Genomic DNA, 20283 nt, shown 5'->3' with positions numbered 1-20283 from the left:
GCAGTTCGGCAAAAGAGACCGATAGAATAAGTACTGGGCTTACAAAGAATAAGTCCCGGGGTCGAGTTGCTCGACTAAAGGTGGTGCTCCAGCATGGCCGCAGTCAAATGACTGAAACAAGTAAAAGAGTAAAGAGAGTAAAGAGTGTTTAAATGCTAAAAAATCAAACTGAACTGGGAAATGTTTTATTTCAATTTCAGCAAGAAGGCACTCTAATGGGCACATCTTTCTTGGTCTGTTTCTCCTATTGGTTCGGTGCTTCTAGTGCAATTTTCCTCTTGTCCTATCTCTGTAATATCCAGGTCACTATGATACAAGTTCTCTCTATGCTGGTAAGTTGTTTATATTTGTAACAAGCTTATAATGTTTGCAGCATTTTCATTTCTATTTTATTTTGTACTGTAGATGTAAATTTGTAAAATATCTCGATCCTTAACCCTTTTAGCATTCAGGTTACTGTGTCTAACCCTTTCGTTACCAAACCGCCCAAAGCCGCCCGAAAAAAATTTTGGTTTATGAGACCAAACCGCCCAAAGCCGCCCGAATTTACCTATTCATATTTAAATGAGAATATCAGAGCAAATCTCTTCAGTACATTCGTGAAAACACGTATTATACTTCGTAAACAGTTCAACTACAGTTTTGTACAATAATCGAAGTGTAATTTTAATTCCGTGAATCTTGGGAGATTTTTTTCCGAAATTTGTTCCTATTGTGTTTTCAAAATTTGTAATTTTGACAAAAAATGGATACAAATTTCATTATATCAAGCAGCGAGTCATAATTCGAAGGATTTTCTACTGAAGACCTTCATAAATCTAACTCTATGACTGAAACAAAAAAGCATGTGGTATTTGATAATGAATCTGATGTTTCATTTTCCGAAAGTGAAAACAGTGAATCTGAGATCTCCGATAGCGATAAAGAAAACGAATTGGCACCTGAATGGAGTGAAAATTTAAAAACTGTTTCTTTCGGTGATTTTTCTGAAGAAACTGGACCAAGCCACAGACTTTCCCAGAAGGGTAAAGCCTTAGACTATATCTATTTACTTTTTCGAATGAGCCTATTTGAAATCATTACGGCAGAAACGAACCGTTACGCTAAACGTAAACAAAGCGAAAGAAAGGATAGTTAGTGGTTTCCCACAACCTTAAATGAAATTAAGACTATTTTGCCATAAATGGGTATCAGAAAGTTATGGGTATCAGAAAGTTACCCAGAATAACAAATACTATCGTAAAATTTTGTTGTATACCCAATTAATATTAGCTAATAACCAATTTTCTATAGCGATGTTTGAACAAAATTTTAATAATTTTATATTTTGTGGAATTTAGAGTCACTTTGTGAAAAAAATTATAGTATAGAATTGGTTGAGAATATTTCATTAAATTATCTTCCAAAAATCAGATTAATATATCGATAAATAAAAAAGTTATAGTTGTTTAATGAAACCAGACTAAATTTATGATTACGTTAGAAATTAATTGAAACACATAAGGGGTGTAATTTGGTCAGAAATATAGTAACGAAAGGGTTAAAGTTATACTTACTTATTCACATCAGTTTGAATTATTCATATACTATCCCATTGCTTTGAGATTTCAATGATGTAATTGCTTATTTTTGGACAACATTACAGAGTAGGTGTGAGAAGCCAGATCTAGCCAGTTTGAACATAAAATTGGTAAAATATTTGGGTTGGATATGACCAGTTTAAATGCTAAGGGTTTAAGATGAAGGTATTCTGAAAATTTAAAATTAAATTATAAATATCCTAAGTAAGGATATAGGCGTAGGAGTGGCTGTGTGGTAAGTAGCTTGCTTACTAACCACATGGTTCCGGGTTCAGTCCCACTGCATGGCACCTTGGGCAAGTGTCTTCTACTATAGCCTCGGGCCAACCAAAGCCTTGTGAGTGGAATTGGTAGACAGAAATTGAAAGAAGCCTGTTGTGTATATGTATATATATATATATATATGTTTGTGTGTTTGTCCCCACAACATTGCTTGACAACCAATGCTGGTGTGTTTGTCCCCCCAACATCGCTTGACAACCAATGCTGGTGTGTTTACATCCCCGTAACTTAGCGGTTCGGCAAAAGAGAACGAAAGAATAAGTACTAGGCTCACAAAGAATAAGTCCTGGGGTCGATTTGCTCGACTAAATGCGGTGCTCCAGCATGGCCGCAGTCAAATGACTGAAACAAGTAAAAAAGTAAAGAGTAAATATCAACGACTCGTCTCAAATATTTAGACATTTAAACATCTATTGGCATGGGACTGAATCATGCAAAGTATTATGACAATGTGAGAAAGAATACAAAAAGCTGGTGACACCTTAAACTGTCTTACATATTTATGTTGTGATAATTAGAAACACCAAACACCTGTAAGTGGCAAATTGGCCAAGTTGATAGAGTGTGGCGTAAGGTTCGGATAGGTCTTGATATGTTTGTATCATGATATACCGTGTGTGGTCCCATTGATAAAACATATTGTTTAGTTACATTTATTGTCATGGGGTATATTACAGCAATTACATTTTGGCATTGTTGAGTGCCAGTAATGTAGAGTTGTGTACTAGAACAAATGTAGTTTGTAATTACATTATGCAAAGAAGAGAAGGCGTTGAGCTGGCATAAACATTAGCATGCCGGGCGAAATGCTTAGCGGTATTTCGTCTGCCGCTACGTTCTGAGTTCAAATTCCGCCAAGGTCGACTTTGCCTTTCATCCTTACGGGGTCAATTAAATAAGTACCAGTTACGCACTGGGGTCGATATAATCAACTTAATCCGTTTGTCTGTCCTTTTTGTCCCCTCTGTGTGTAGCCCCTTGTAGGCAGTAAAGAATAACATTATTAAAAGAAGAGATTAGCTTTGCATGTGAAGAGAGAATAATGCTCTGTCCATCCTAGTGAAAGAATCCTTGAACTTGGGGTTGAGCTCCAGCCAAGGAAATTTGTCGGTTTAAATGGTTTGTTGCTTATGCTTCTGAAGTGTAATGCTCATGTTTGTTTTGTACATATCGTTGCTTATATTACAAAAGCACAAGAATTACTGGAACAAAATCAAACATTCTCTAATCATCATCATCATCATCATCGTTTAACGTCCGCTTTCCATGGTAGCATGGGTTGGACGATTTTGACTGAGGGCTGGCAAACCAGATGGCTGCACCAGGCTCCAATCTTGATTTGGCAGAGTTTCTACAGCTGGATGCCCTTCCTAACACCAACCACTCCGAGAGTGTAGTGGGTATTTCATCTGCCGGTACGTTCTGAGTTCAAATTCTGCCGAGGTCGACTTTGCTTTTCATCCTTTCGGGGTCAATTAAATAAGTACCAGTTACGCACTGGGGTCAATATAATCGAATTAATCTGTTTGTCTGTCCTTGTTTGTCCTTTCTGTGTTTAGCCCCTTGTGGTTAGTAAAGAAATAGGTATCATGTAACCCTTTCTCTTAAAATTGCTGACCTGCCATCTTGTTATTATTATTATTATTGCAAAGGTGGTGAGCTGGCAGAATGCTTGGTGGAATTTCATCCATCTTCACCTGGGTTCAGATTTCACCAAGGTCGACTTTTCTTTTCGTCCTTTCAGGGTCAATAAATTAAGTACCAATGAAACACTGGGGTTGATGTAATCAACTAGTCCCCTGCCTCCAAATTTCAGGCTTTGTGCCTTTAGTAGAACAGAATCATCATCATCATCATCATCGTTTAACGTCCGTTCTCCATGCTAGCATGGGTTGGACGGTTCGACCGGGGATCTGGGAGGCCAGAAGGCTGCACCAGGCTCCAGTCTTATCTGGCAATGTTTCTACAGCTGGATGCCCTTCCTAACGCCAACCACTCCGTGAGTGTAGTGGGTGCTTTTTACGTGCCACCTGCACAGGTGCCAGGCGAGGCTGGCAACGGCCACGGTCGGATTGGTGTATTTTACATGCCACCGGCACAGAAGCCAGTCGAGGCGGCGCTGGCATCGGCCACGAGTCGGATAGTGCTTTTTATGTACCACCAGACCAGGGATCCTGGCTGGTTCAATTCGATTATTATTATTATTATATTTTCTCTCATTTTCTATTCCCTAGGGCTATGGATTGTTTGGCCATTGTATTGTTGTATTTGCGAGCACTGTAACACACACGTCCCACAGTCACATCCTGTTTTATATGTTATGGGCCCTAGTTGGTGGTCTCTCAACTGCACGAATGGTAAGTCCTTGATTCAGTTCTTTGATTTCATTGCTATTCTTATTGTTGATACTGTTTTATAGAATAGAGAAAATAACTTTTTTGTTAACCCTTTCCATACCAACCTGGCTGAAACCGCTGCTGGCTCTGTAATTCAAATGTCTTGTTTTCATAAGTTTTGAATTAAAATCATCCACCAAATCTTAATCACAATTTATGTTCCTAAAACTAGAGAGCATCTCAAAATAAATACGGTAACGAAAGGTTAATGTGTCTTCAAATATAACAGTATACTGATAAAATATTAGAAGTCTGGAGCTGATGAAATTATTCAGTACAAATAGTTTTGTTTAGGTCATGAATTGATGGTGTCATTAGGGTGTCAGCTAGAATGTGTTGTGCTATTTGTTGCAACTTACTGCACTTTGAGTTCAATTCCTGCTGAGGTCAGCTTTACCTTATGTCTTTTGTGGAGTAAAGGTCAGTAAATAAAGTGCCAATCCAAACACTGGAATAGTGGAATTGTTAGATTATCAGACAAGATCCCTTGTATTTATTCGAGTTCTCTGGCTTTAAATTCCAGCTTCATAGGCTGGGAGAAGGTATCAAGGTTGTCCAAGACAAACAACCAAATCAGAATCTCTATGCATTCAGAAAGACCTGTCATCATCTCAGTGCAGTTGTGTGATGGATGGATGGATACACAGGCTTTGAAGACCAGGTAGTGACTAGCATTTGGTAGCAGGAAGTGATTGACAATGAACACACATACAATGTGGTGGCATCATCAAAGATTGAACAACACTTGGTGGTCAGATGGTTGAAATGATGACTAATTGAAAATTGTTACTATTAACTGGGGAAAAAAGAAATTCCTAAAGTTAATTACTCACTGACATGAAAAATATACCGTAAATCCTCGAGTATAATCCGCCCTTGAGTATAATACGCACCCCTTCTCTAACTTGAGTGAAGGGGGGTCTATATAACGTCCTTGGTTTGTAAAAGTGTATACGGTAACGTCCTTTATTTTATTATTATTGTACATATAACATAATGCAAACGTGTAGCTTTTTTGTGCATTTTGTTTGCAGAAAATAAAGAAATAACAGTATTAACGTTTAATAAGTGTTGCTTATTGCAAGTTATGGATGATTCTTTTATGACTTCATTGCTTTCTGGCTTAGCTTAAGGTAGTTTCGCGCCGACATCACAAAATGCGTCTGAATAAACATTGCCGGACAGCAAATAGAGACTCGGACATTGCTTAGAAAATATTTTTCATTTTTAACCTCGTATATAGTACGCACTAGGGATTTTGACCTTTAAATTTTGGGGGAAAATGCGGATTTATACACGAGGATTTACGGTAGTTAAGTTGGTGTTAAAATATTTCATCTATTGAACATTAAACATCGAATTAGAAATACTTGAGTTATCTCCCTTATCCTTTTTATGTTTTAACGTTACCGTCATTTGGATGATGTTCTCGTTAAATTATTTCCCATGCCGGCCGTCTAGGCTTAACTGTTATGTTTTCATGCAGCACTGTCGGTGGATATTTTATCTCAGTCATCTTTTTAATTACTCCACTCTTGTGTTCGCTTTCATTTTTTTCATTCACAAAAACGGGTGGGAAGGCGTGAGTAGAGAAAGAAAGATTTGGCTGCTATTTCTGGTACCTGGAGTGGCCATGCAGTGGCTCTCTGGTTAGATACACAGTTAAGCTGAATTTAGTGTTGATGCTGATGAGGACGAGAAATAGAAGTTCAGAAGTATAGATTATCCAGAGAAAGGGCATCTATGTATAACACACTGCCAGCAGGGAAAAACAGGCAGAAAAACGAACGGATATATCATCATCATCATCATCGTTTAACGTCCGTTTTCCGCGCTAGCACGGGTTGGACGGTTTCGACCGGGGTCTGGGGAGCCAGGGGCTGCCCCAGGCTCCAGTCTGGTCTGGCAGTGTTTCTACAGCTGGATGCCTTTCCTAACGCCAACCACTCCGCGAGTGTAGTGGGTGCTTTTTACGTGCCACCTGCACAGGTGCCAGAGGGGTCTGGCATCGGCCACGGTCGGTTGGTGCTTTTTATGTGCCACCTGAACAGAAGCCAGTCGGGGCGGTGCTGGCATCGGCCACGTTCGGATGGTGCTTTTTATGGGGGAGGGTGCAGAAATATAGGGGAGCACCAGTGGGGAGGGGTGTTCGGAGTGTTCATGTACTTGACTCAACAGGTCTCCTCAAGCACAGCGGGACGATCTGGAATCCGGGGTACTTTGAATGGGCAGGGGCTATGCGGAACTGATGCAGGAAGCAGCCCGGGTCTTTGCAGTCACAGCATATCTCCAGAGATCTCGGTCCTTCGCCATTGCCTCGGTGAGGCCCAACGCTCTGAGGTCAAGCTTGACTGCCTCATCCCATGTCTTCCTGGGTCTACCTCTCCCCCTGATACCTTCAACTGTTTGGGAGTGGCACTTCTTCACACATCTCTCCTCATCCATCCGCAGCACATGACCATACCATCGCAAGCGTCGCTCTTGCACACCGCATCTGATGCTTCTTATATCCAGCATTTCTCTCAGGATGCTTACACTCTGTCGTGCGTGCACACTGACATTACACATCCAGCGGATCATGCTAGCTTCATTTCTTTCAAGTCTACGCATGTCCTCTGCAGTCATAGCCCATGTTTCATTACCGTGAAGCATGGCAGTTCGCACACATGCATCATACAGTCTACCTTTCGCTCTGAGGGAGAGACCCTTTTTCGCCAGTAGGGGTAGGAGCTTTCTGAACTTTGCCCAGGCTATTCGTATTCTAGTGGTGATACTCTCTGTGCATCCACCTCCGCTACTAACTTGGTCACCCAGGTAGCGGAAACTATCAACTACTTCTAGTTTCTCTCCCTGGAGTGTGATGGAATCTGCTTTCTGAGTGTCTGTGGTGTCTATTGTCCCTGTGCATCTGCCGCACATGAAAGCTATCTTATCTGTTAATTTCCCTTTAATGTTGCTGCACCTCTTGTGCGTCCATAGCTTACATTGGGTGCATCTTATGGAGTTTCTACCTGCACCTTTCCTACAGATTGAGCAGGGCCACCTACCCGAGGTGGGGTGTGCTGAGTACGCCTTGCTGCTTACTATTACTTTGGTCTTTGCTACATTTACTCTAAGGCCCTTTGATTCTAACCCTTGCTTCCACACCCGAAATTTCTTTTCTAGTTCCGGTAGTGATTCTGCTATGAGAGCCAGGTCATCAGCATAGAGGAGCTCCCAGGGGCATCCTGTTTTGAATTCCTCTGTTATTGCCTGGAGGACTATGATGAATAGAAGGGGACTGAGGGCTGAGCCCTGGTGCACACCTACTTCTACCCGGAATTCTTCACTATATTCATTGCCAATCCTAACCTTGCTGGCAGCCTCTCTGTATAGAGCCTGTACAGCCCTTATTAGCCATTCGTCAATCTCCAGTTTCCGCATCGACCACCAGATAAGGGAACGGGGAACCCTGTCAAAGGCTTTCTCCATATAAATAATAATTAATAAATATATGCATATATACATAAATATATGTACGTACCTACATATATATGTATATATACACATGCATATATGGGTACAGGACATAAAAAAAATATGTTGAACACAATGAGAAACGAAAACATAAAAACAAAATTTTTTTTTGAACAGCGAAAAAACAAAGAAACGAGACATACAGCATTAAGAATATTCCTCTTCTTCAGTTGTCCCTGTTTCATCTACTCCACATTTCGAAGGCAAGGACAAGACGCGACTTCGTTGAAACAGTCCTTCCTGCAAAGCAAATTAAATAAAATTTGGAATTTTTTGCGGAGGGTGAAATTGGTAACAAGAACAGGACAGTGAGAACAAGACAGTAAAGAACAAATGTTGAGGTCTGTTAAGCCAAGACAATAGAAAAATTATTATGCACTTCATATATATATATCACCGTGACCGACCAGGCTATCAGATGTTGCTACGCATCGCTGGTCACAATGCACTTTGCATTGTTTTAGCCTTCAAATGATGCCACCCCGCTGGCTAAGTGAGCAGGCCAACAGAAGAAAGAGTGAGAGAAAGTTGTGGCAAAGAGTACAGCTGGGATCGCCACCACCCCCTGCCGGAGCCTCGTTGAGCTTTAGGTGTTTTCGCTCAATAAACATTCACAACGCCCGGTCTGGGAATTGAAACCGCAAGTCCGCTGCCCTAACCACTGGGCCATTGCGCCTCCACATATATATATATATATATATATACACACACATACACACACATGCATATGTGTATATATAGTCTTTATTTTCTTTTCTTTGTTTCATTGCAATTTAGGCCTTTGTGGTACTCTCCAGAACATCAGGACACTCTCAACGAATAATTGTCTGTTCAGCTATTGCTGTTCTTCACCTTACTTTCCTTTTGTACTTACATTTTGCATACCATCAGACAGTTGAAGGTAAGGATTTATCAATTTTGTTTTTGTTGTGTTTTACCAGAGAGTAAAATTTTTCAGGCAATTAACTTCATCTTTAGATCTTTTACTTGCTTCACACATTTGACTGTGGCCATGCTGGGGCACCGCCTTGAAGAATTTTAGTTGAAGGAATTGACCCCAGTATTTATTCTTTTTAAACCTGGCACCTATTCCATCAGTCTTTTTTGTCAAACCGCTTGGTTATGTGGACATAAACAAACCAACATTGGTTGTCAAGTAGGTGGGAGGAGGCAAGCATAGACACAAAGATACGTGCATGTGCACACACATGCATACGATGGGTTTCTTTCAGTTTCATTCTACCAAATCCACCCACAAGGCTTTGGTTGACCTGAGACAGTAATAGAAGACGCTTGCCCAAGGTGTCACATAGTGGGACTGAACCCGGAATCCTGTGGTTGGGAAACAAGCTTTTTACCTTACAGCAAATTTTAATAATTATAATTTCGTACTTTATTACAAGGCCATAAAAATTTTGTAAGGCAAGGATATAATTGAATGAATCAACTCTAGTACTTGCCTGGCATTTATTTTATTGACCCTGGGAAAACATGGTCAACTATTATCAGGATTTGAACCCAGAATGTAGAGGTGTGAAATAAAATGTCAGAAAGTATCTAGTCTGATACACTGCTGTTTCTGTCATTTTGTCACCATCATCCTAGTATCTGTGATAGTCCAGTTCATGTAAATGTATATTTTCATTATTATAATATTTTTTCTTTGTTTTCTTTTGGTTGACCTTGAAAATAATGCCTTTCCTCTTTGTAATTTCAGAATTCTCAGAAGTGTTTGACAAAGAAATATCGAAACCTATTGCAGAAGATGCCCTCCGTCCGAAATTTGTCCGGGACTTAGGAATAGAACAGCACAGCATCAAACGTAAGTGATAGGTTCTCTCTGAGCATTTCTGAAAACCTATTTGCATTAAGTCAGTAGAAGAGCATGAATATATTTATTTGCTTGTTTGTGTGTGTGTGTGTGTGTGTCTGTGTGTGTGCGTGCACAAAAGAGGAAACAAGGCATGTTTGTATAGTTTCCACAACAAAATGGTCCCAGGTGTGATTCGCACCATATGACACCTTGGCTAGGCATCTTCTCCTGCAGCCATGAGCTGATCAACGCCTTGCAATTGAATTTCATAGATGGAATGTGTATGTGTATCGTTCACTGATGTTTATTTATTCTACTTGAGTTGCACAGATATTCCTTTGTTATTTTGCCACAGAAAATGCTGTAAACCAGAAACTTTCACACTGGAAACTCTGTAACCAATGGTGATACTGTTCACAAAATGCATGATGATATATGTGTATGTATATATATATATATATATATATATGTAAGAGATAATGGTGTCATTGAGACCCAAAGGTGTCAGGTAATGCTGAATAAGTGCTATAGACACAAAAAATTCATATATATATACATATATATATATACACACATACACACACAGAGTGGCCCAAAAATAGGTTTTCAGTTTTTCAACTATCTCTTTCGCATTCATATATTAACAGTTTAGATCTTAATTATAAAAAGAAAATGTGAAACCATTATTCTATGCTAATTTAGTTAATTTTGTCAAGCTCCCTTTTCAGTTTGTAAGACAGAAATTTAAATGTCGTAAAATGTTTTAAAAGAAATTTAAAGTGCCTATGTGATAACTGTAAACCTACTTTTGGGCCACCCTGTGTACGTATGTATGTATGTATGTATGTATATATATATACATACATACATACATACATACACACACACACACACACACACGCGCGCGTAAATATTGAGCAATGAGAATGAGTGCTCAAAACCACATTCGGGGTTAAAGATTCTATGTGGTTGGCTTGAAGAATTGTTGAGATATTTTCTTAAGATGAAACTAATGGTAGCCTTGATACACAAATAAAGTGTGTGTGTGTGTGTGTATATATATATATAGTATTTAATATACATTACAGTATATAATAATGATTACTACATCAACTTGGATATATCTCTGGGTTTAGTTATATCTCCAAAGTTTTTTGTCTATCTTAATAGCCTACACAGAAGTTAATCTAACCCACTGCAGATGATAGTTCATTTTCTGACCCTAAGTCTCACTTAGAAACAATCTTGACACTTCCTGCTGCACATATGTAACCTAAATCAAATTCGGTGACTGGTATCCATTGCTAGTGGAGCACTAAGAGTACCATACGAGTGAGATCATTGCCAGAGCAACAAGCTGGCACATTAAGCACACCATTCAAGTGTGATCGTTACCACGTTGCCTTACTAGCACTTGTACTGGTGGCATGTGAAATATTCGAGCATGGTTGTTGCCAGTGCCGCTGGACTGGCTCCTGTGCAGGTGGCACGTAAAAAGCACCATTTGGGCATGGCCATTGCCAGTACCACCAAACTGGTCCTCGTGCCAGTGGCACGTAAAAGTACCCACTACACTCTCGGAGTGGTTGGCGTTAGGAAGGGCATCCAGCTGTAGAAACTCTGCCAGATCAGATTAGAGTCTGGTTTGCCAGACCTCAGTCAAATCGTCCAACCCATGCTAGAATGGAAAGCAGATGTTAAATGATGATGATGATGAACATTTGACTGTGAAAACTATCTTGCATTTGGGTCTTGACAATGCTGCCTTATTCTTCTGGACCAAGACATAAACTCACCCCCTATCAAAACATCCTCACTGGATAGCTGATGTGAAGTAGTTAATCTTGTCAGTTGTATCTATCAAATCTCACCCAAACCATATCTTTCTCTCTTAAGAAGAGGAAGGACACATTGGATAATGAGAATTGTTTGTCATGACCAGATATGGGTATGGCTATATGGTTGAAAAGTTTTCTTCTCGTCTACATGGTTTTGGGTTCATTTCCACACAATGTAGGCTTCTACAAAGAGTCCTTTTGGCTCTGCACTGTCCCTGCTTGTTCACCAACTATATTACAAAGAGTACCTGGTGCATTTTATCATGGCACTAGTGAATTTGCCTTGTACCCTGTAAGATTCAACCCTCTAGCACTCATTAGTCTGTGAAATATAATGTTTATTTATTCACATTGTTTTAAATTAATCAAGCATTATCTTGTAGCTTTGAGATTTTGATGATGTCATCATTATCATTTAACGGCCATCTTCGATGCTGGCATGGGTTGGACAGTTTGACTGGAGCTGGAAAACCAGAGGACTGCAGTAAACTCCACTGTATGTTGTGGCATAGTTTTTATGATTGGATGCCCTTCCTAACATCAACCATTTTACAGAGTGGACTGGGTGTTTTTTACATGGCACCAGCACTGACAGGATCTGTTTGGTATAGATGTTACGGCTGAATGCAATTGTTTATTTTTAGAATGACATGGTAGGGTAGGTGTGAGATATTTGATCTGTTCAGTTTTGAACATAAAAATAGCTAAAATATTTGGGCCAGATATTGTCAGTTTATCAGCTAAAGGTTTAAAGAGTCCTCACTATTCTACGATGTATCTTTTCATTCAAAGCAATGTGACCAAGAAAACATTTGCCAAAAACTCTTCTGTCATGCCTAGAACTCCTTTGATCCATGTCTGCTCATTAAAGTGCTGACCTGGGCCTAAACCTCTATTGGCTCAGTGATGCTCATTGTGTCCTATCTATGTCTCTTCTGTAGCTGCAGCAATAGTCTTTACTTCTTTGAACTTTCACACTCTCCTCTTCATTTTTCTACCTTAATTACTTCACCTATAATCCTACTGATAGACTCCATCATCACCATTTAACATCTGTTTTCCATGCTGGCATGGGTTGGAGAGCTTGATAGGAGCTGGCCAGGTCAAGGGCTGCACTAGGTTCCATTCTCTGTTTTGACTTGGTTTCTACAGCTGGATGCTCTTCCTAATACCAACCACTTTACTTAGTGTACTGGGTACTTTCCACCTGGCACCATCATTGGTGCTTTTTATGTGTCACCATCACCAGTGCTTTTTATGTGGCAACATCACCATAAACTACACTCTCGGAGTGGTTGGCGTTAGGAAGGGCATCCAGCTGTAGAAACTCTGCCAGATCAAGATTGGAGCCTGGTGCAGCCATCTGGCTCGCCAGTCCTCAGTCAAAATCGTCAAACCCATGCTAACATGGAAAGCGGATGCTAAACAATGATGATGATCATCATCATCACCAGTGCTTTTTACGTGGCACCATTATCAGTGTTTTTTATGTGTCACCATCACCAGTGCTTTTTACTTGGCACCGACACCATTGCTTTTTATGTGAGACCTTGGTTTTAGGGTATACATACTAAGAACATTTTTGGTACTTACACATTCAGTGATATCTATATGAAATGGATTACTAAATTTCTGCTAAACTATGACGGTCTACTTCATATTTTCAGCATTCTTTATTAACGTAGCATTCTGACTACTTTTTAACATAATATTCTAGTTAATGATTGATTGATTAATTTATAAAACAGTGTTGAAATTTAGTTAATTATATTTAATACTCTACTGTGTTAAAAAGAACAAATTTATTCTATCATAGTTTCAGCTGGTGGGTCATGGCCAGGTTGAGCGGAAAATGTATTTAATTCAATAATTTGCAGCAAATATTCTAAGATGTCATCAATGTGGAATGTGTTTTTTTTGTGATATTTGTGATTGTTTTATTTTAGATAGAGCTTTGTTATGTGTATATAGATATGTAGAATACAATTTCTATGAATGTATGTGTGCGTGTATGCATTTGTACATGTATGTATGTATTTATGTGTTTGTGTGTGCATTGGTATATTATGTATGTATGTAGTATTTGTATGTGCATACATATGCACTTGCATATGTATGAATTAAGACAGACTTGTAATTGATGACTTCAGAGTAGTGGCTTGTATATGTACGTATGTATTTTGTTGTGTGTGTGTGTTTTATGTATAATGTTGATACTGTGGTCTTTAAATTTTCTTTTCATGTTTCGTGTTATTACTTTGTTCATTATTTATTTAGTCTGTACATTATCATTTGTATTCTTTTCTAAGGAAAACAAAATATCTCCCATTCTGTCACCAGTATCTTAAATAGATTACCAAATGGATTTGGTTGTTTTTGAAATAACAACCAAATTTCCCTCAAATTACATGCTACCAAATTAGTTTTCAAAAATATGTTCAAATTTATATATAACATTTGAATAGAAACGTAGATGGAGAGAAGATAGATAGATAGATACACGCATGCATACATACATACAGACAGACAGACAGAGAATGAAAGAGAGGTGAGGACAAAGAAAGCATGAGAGAACAGAGCAGCCAGTGAAAAAACAGACATAAATTTTGAGGCAATAAAGGAAAACAAAAAAAAACTAGCTTGGTCTTTTTCTGAATCACCAAGACTAATGAATAAATGCTTCAAAATAGGTTACAATGAAAGACTAGTGTGTTGCCCATCATCGGATGGATATCTTTGGAAGTATACTTTTGCTACCTTGGAAAATAATCAAGAAACAGATTATACATATAATAATTATAATTTAATTTTTATCAAATTTGTTGGTGTTTATACAAAATGATGAAATGAAATGAATACTAATTTTCAAAAGAAAAATTTTTATTACCTTAAAATTATACAAAAGAAATTTGGTGCTGGTGTAGTATGTGATCTACAGCAACTGATACCTAGATTAGCTTGTCATCTACATTTAAAATTCTGTTATAAATTTGCTATTATAATTAGAAGAGTGAGTTAAACATTTAAAAAAATAAAAGAAAAGGAAAAATTTTTTGGGGATTTTTATTTCATTCTAGAAACATGAATACTGTAAATATTTGTATACTATTTGTTATTCATCTCGAATAACCTGTGTGTAAAATTCTTTTGCTCTCATCATGACTTCTTCCGTTGGGCTTAGGACTAAAAGAGCTTAAATCATAAAAGTTTTTTTTTGGTTTATATACCAAACCAACCGGAAGGCCAGTAAATAGATGAATTTTAAATGTAGATCAAAACGTCGGTGTAGATCACAAACTATACCATCTGAACTAATGTAGACCACAAGCTATACCAAAAACATGTATGTAGATTCACATACGACACTGGCACCAGAAATTTCTCATTTGTATAACTTCTCCCATAACTACTTTATTTACTTCTGCTCCTCTGACTCCTTCACTATTGTGTGCCACCAAGTTTAGTATGTACACTCATCCTGCATCTCTTAGATTAGGTCTCTGTATTTCTCTTTTGCTCTCTCTCCCTCCCTCCTCTCTCTAATGATATGAAGCATGACTTGAGAATCAACCCACCAGCCTATATTCATATCGACCTTTAAGTTCTGAGTTTAAATTCTGCTGAGATCGACTTTACCTTCCATCCTTTTGGGGTCAATAATATAAGTGTCTGTTGAACAATGAGGTTGATGTAATTGACTTACTCCATCCCCTAAAAATTGCTGGCCTTGTACCAAAATTTGAAACCAGTATTTACATCAACCTTTATTAATGGTTTCAAATTTAGCCCAAGGCCAGCAATTTTGAGGAAGTGGGATAGTCGCTTGATACTTTATTTTATCAACCCCAGAGGAATGAAAGGCAAAGTTAACCTTGATGGAATTTGAACTCGGAGCAAAAAGCTGGAAGAAATACTATTAAGCATTTTGTCCACTATTATTAATATAGAGATCACTGTTATCATTTTTCAACACCAATGTTTAACAGTTACAATATTACATAGGGCCTTAATGTATGAAGAAGTATTCAGTTAGAAACAAAGCGGTGCTGAGCTTACTTAGATGAATTTATTAAGGGTAGGATTATTGAGAAAAAATATTTTTTATGAAAAAAAAAAAATAAAAGTAAACAAGAATATGATATTATGTGTTATCAATGAAGGTTGAAGTAGTGAATGGAGGATGAGAGAAACAAGTTTTGAAAGTTCTTTATTTGTATAATTGGGATCTTAGATTTTTCAAAACAGAGAAATTTGAAAACTTTTTTGATTCAATAAGCATGTCCATAAGTGGTAGAGGTATTGGAAAAAATGGAGGCCAAAGTTGTTGGAAAGATGGTAGCTACTCTTGTGGGCTCTTACCAAGCCTGCTGCTAAGCATTGAAGCTTTTGTGCATCAATGCTTAAAGGATAAAGATGTTCAAAGTCTGTTAAGTGATGGAAGGTATGTGTCTGGCTGCACGTTTTTGGACAGTGTCCAGTAGGTCAATGTTCTTGACATGATGGCAGTTCTGGAATGGACATGCAAACTGTAAATGTGGATGTAGCATAGCTATATATATAGTTTTTATCCATTAGCTTTCAGATTACTCTGTCAAATCTAATGCTTGACATGTAAAAGGCACCCTTGCTAGTGACACATAAAAAGCACCCAGTACACTCTGTAGAATGGTTGGCATCAGGAAGGGCATCCAGCTGAAGCCAAAACTGGAGGCTGGTGCAACTCTCTGGCTTACCAGCTCTGATCAAACTCCCTAACTCATGTCAGTATGGAAAATGGACATCAAATGACGATGTGTTTTGAATTAATCATGAATTATCTTGTTGCTACAAGATTTTGAAGATGGCATTGTAAATGTGTGGCATATATCATTGTTAACAATAATGCCTAGGTTGTTTGCAAAACCATTTTCCAACCATGACCATCCCGTTTTTTATGGGTACTTAAGACTTTGTTACCTAATGTGTCCATTCATTATTTAAACAGTAGAGTGTGATCTAAGAGAGCTTTGGCTGCTGTTTCTTGGTGGTTCAGTGATTATGTAGAGAATTCCATATTCTCTTGTTAAATGTTTTAAAGAATTTATGAATAACTAGCAGTATCGCCCGGCGTTGCTCGGGTTTGTAAGGGAAATAACTATATAAGCATTTTTAGAGAGTTACTTCCCTTATAGATGCCAATTCGGGCTTTCTTAGCCATTTCTGTTTTGGTGTCTTCAAGCCATGAAGTCGTTCTAAAAGAACGCTGGTCTCCTTGACAACGCATTACGACGTTGATTTCCTTAAACTCCCTTCCCCACAGCTTCACGAGGGAGGGAAGAAGGGGGAGAAGCAAACACAGGTGCTGGTGTTTGAGCGTGGACGCCAACTCCGCCACCATCGACACACGAAAAATTATGCATTAAAATGGAATAAAAAATTATGTTAAATTATTTTTAAAATCGTAGACTCATCGTAGACGCGCGCTAATAGCCAGACAGGCTCGATATGAATCATGACTATAAGATACCCGAATTTGGTTAAACTGCACCGCAAAATGTGGGAGGAGTTAGGAATCTAAATCGTAGGAGACAGACACTCACACAACTACTGTTTTATATATATAGATATGAATAAATACCATTTAGTCAAAAAGGCTAAATACCAAGGCTGAAAGAAAGGCACCATAGAACAGAGTTTAATCTGTGTCAAAAATGTTGGCTCTTGAAGCAGAGAAACAGAATTTATTCAATAGCAGTTGATTAATGAGACATTTGAATATATGAATTGAAAAGACAGCCAGGGACAAACTAATTATCTGGAAAATATGATGTCATGTTTGTGTGTGTTGTGTATTTGACATATTTTCCCCCTCCACTTCCTCCTCCTACTACTACTTTTAGTCAAGGGCATTTGAAGCTTGAACATCTCTTTTATGCGGGCACAGTGTATCTAGGGTTTCATTATATCCTTCTCCTTTTAAGGTTGAAGGCTATGATGATTTGAAGGGGTATTTTGCTGCTTTTTCGACCAGGTCAAGCAATCGTTTGGGACACTGATTCTCAACTGGAGTCCATATAGCCCCTGGGATTGCCTATAAGATCTTATTGTTAAAGTTTATGTGCAATAAACCGGTTATACTTCTCCAATACACAAAATATTTTGGAACAAATTTTTATACAATTCCTAATAATATTTAATTATAGAAATATAATGAGATTTTTTTTTTACGCATCAAATACTATGAGGGTCCACCCAGGTAAATTTGAAATCTAACAGGTCCATAGCTAAAAAAGGATTGAGAATCACAGGTTGAGGTCACTTCAACAATTCTTAATGTTATTGCATCCATGTTTGTTGTGTATTGTGTGACAGAGCTGGAATAAATTTAGTCATATCCCTTCTGAATGATTTACATTTTTGGTTTGAGGGTAAATGTAAGGATATGACTGTGGGAACAAGATATTCGCTTTGCAGTAAGTAATGCGGTTTCTTGTTCAAACCCAGTGTGCAGCACCTTTGACAAGTGTTTTCTACCATAGTTGTAGTCCTTTCTTTGGGTTGACCTAAGCTTTGTCGAAGAAATTTAGCTGTTGTTGTTTAGCCCCAAGATAGTCTAGCTTGAGTAGATCCTTGATGAAAATATTCCACCTGTGACTGGCATGAGTGTTTTGTTTTTATCCTCTGCCCTCACTGCGGTGTGTTCAAATCTTACCAAGATCACCATTTGCCTTCCATCCTTTCATTGTAAATAAAATTAAGTACTATACTAGGCAGGGTTGCGTGGTTAAAAAGCTTGCTTTGCGGCCATGTTGTTTCAGGTTCAATCCCAGATTGACCAATGCCCTGTGAGTGAATTTGGTTGGCAAGAACTGTGGGGGAGTGTATTTTGCGTATACATATGTATGCACACACATACAGTATGTATGCACACACATACAGTATGTATGCACACACATACAGTATGTATGTATGTATCTGTGTATTATCAACAGCTTGTCTGCTTGTTTCCCTGGAAATGGTCAAATTGATGTAGATGCCTCTGATGAGAATCCCATAAGATTCTGAAATTATTTAAGGTTGTTCATTTTTTTCAATCTATGGAGAAATAGCTGAATTAGCCCTGTCTATATAGGTACTGTGTGTGTGTGGTAAAGACCCCCTTCAGTCATTCATTACCATGGGATTGCACCTAGAAAGTTTCTCTCTGAGGCACAAGTCCGGGCAAGGTTGTTTATTGAAGATCAGCAGTCGCCCATGCATGTCTGCAAAAAGAAACCAATAGAATAAGTACCTAGCTTTGAAAAAAAAAAAGTACTGGCATTGATTTGTTTGACTAAACCCTTCAAGGCAGTGCTCAGCATGGACACAGTCAAATGACTGAAACAAGTAAAAGATGAAAGGTGTGTGTGTGTGCTGTGTTTGTCCTCCACCATTTGACAACTGGTGTTGATTTGATTACATCCTCTGTAACTTAGCAATTAGGCAAAAAAGGTCACAGGCTTTAAAATATTTGCACGGGAGTCAAGACTGTGCCCCAGCATGGCTGCAGTCCAATGACTGAATCATGTGGGGAAAAAAATTTTAAAAAACAATAAAAGATTCAAGTACGGAGGTCAATAATGCCACCTTACACCTTCCTCTCAAAATTACTAGCCTTGTGCTTAAATTAGGAACAATTAGTTACTGAGTTACTGGCAGTTAATTGGGAAATATATTGCCAGTCAAGTGTTAGGATCAATTTTATATTCTTGTAAAGTATCTTACATGTAATTGGAATTGTAATAAAAACCAAAGACTTTTCTCTCTCCACTATAAAAAAAACAAACATTTGTAGCATATTCTAAAGTCAAAACTCATCATCATTATGATATACTTCCGTTGCTAAGGCCTCGGTATACACTTCCACAATTTCATCTCTCACTAGCTGTTTACTCTTATATTACAGATATAAACCAGTCACCTAAACAATACATAAAATCTGCTGCCATTGATAAAATAGATAGTGTTGTTCAGACACCAGTTCTGAATATTCCACAGAATGTTCTTAACGTTCTCAATACAACAGTACCTGTAATACAAGCGGCGGGTAAATCGCTCTTGAAAGCAGCTATCGCCAGTAAGACAAACAACAGCGTGGCCATGTAGTGTTTACTGCTACTACTACTTCTACTACAAATGCAAGCAAACAGCAAGGTCAGCAAACTCTGAATATTCTTCCCAAGGCCTAACTATTTGGCTGAAAAGTTTAATTCCCTAGGGATTTTATTCAAAGCAAATAAACAGTGCATGTTGCGGGCAGGATTGGGTGTTTGAGGTAATTGGTCATCTTGTGTCCCAAATTATCAGTTGCATGCTGAAGACTGATACAAATTCATTTTGATATATATATATCAAAACAATTTGATTCAAATTTGTTGGTACTCCGAGAGTTTCAAGAGTGATGCTAATCTTCAGCCATTTTGAATTCAAAATGGCTGAAGATTTGCATCATTCTTGAAACTCTTGGAGTACCAACAAATTTGAGTCAGACTGCTTTGATCCATACATGTAACTCCCAATAAATGTGTTGTGTGCCCCTCTTTCATTTATCCACACATACATATATGAGGTGCATTCCAGAAGATTTTTTAATGAGAGACAATTATAACTGTCCTAGATTGCTGTGACTTTTTTTTAGTATGGTATTACTTCATATCTAATAAGCTGACCTGCTAGCTTTTGTTATCCCAGATTGAAGGAGACAGCTGTGACAGCACTTTGAACATCCTCGTGAACACTGCTTGTCACAGCTGTCTAGCTTACAGAATGCCGTCAGAACATGAAGTCAAACAGGAAGCTCACTATGCAGCAACTATGAGCCAAGCATTTGTTTTTCGCTG

At 38.3% G+C, this 20283-nt stretch overlaps 1 protein-coding gene across 3 annotated transcripts in view; it reads left to right on the top strand.

Moving 5' to 3' along the window:
• The window catches only part of LOC115220470 (protein YIPF3), a 54689-nt gene that overhangs the window by 23753 nt on the left and 10653 nt on the right, over positions 1 to 20283 (top strand). Inside the window, exons 7-11 of one of the 3 annotated variants that reach the window (XR_005002528.1) lie at positions 201 to 332; positions 4097 to 4219; positions 8552 to 8675; positions 9492 to 9596; positions 19350 to 19718. Coding sequence is in view for 2 of the 3 variants with exons in the window: in XM_029790598.2 (XP_029646458.1) it covers positions 201 to 332; positions 4097 to 4219; positions 8552 to 8675; positions 9492 to 9596; positions 19350 to 19549 (684 nt within the window). In the remaining variant the exon portion in view is untranslated. The remainder of the gene's footprint in view (positions 1 to 200; positions 333 to 4096; positions 4220 to 8551; positions 8676 to 9491; positions 9597 to 19349; positions 19719 to 20283) is intronic. The other 2 variants (XM_029790598.2, XM_029790599.2) reach the window with 2 other exon arrangements.

The sequence above is a fragment of the Octopus sinensis genome, linkage group LG16 (genome assembly GCF_006345805.1).
Source record: "Octopus sinensis linkage group LG16, ASM634580v1, whole genome shotgun sequence".
NCBI lineage: Eukaryota > Metazoa > Mollusca > Cephalopoda > Octopoda > Octopodidae > Octopus > Octopus sinensis.
This window is presented reverse-complemented; position numbering and strand designations above follow the sequence as displayed.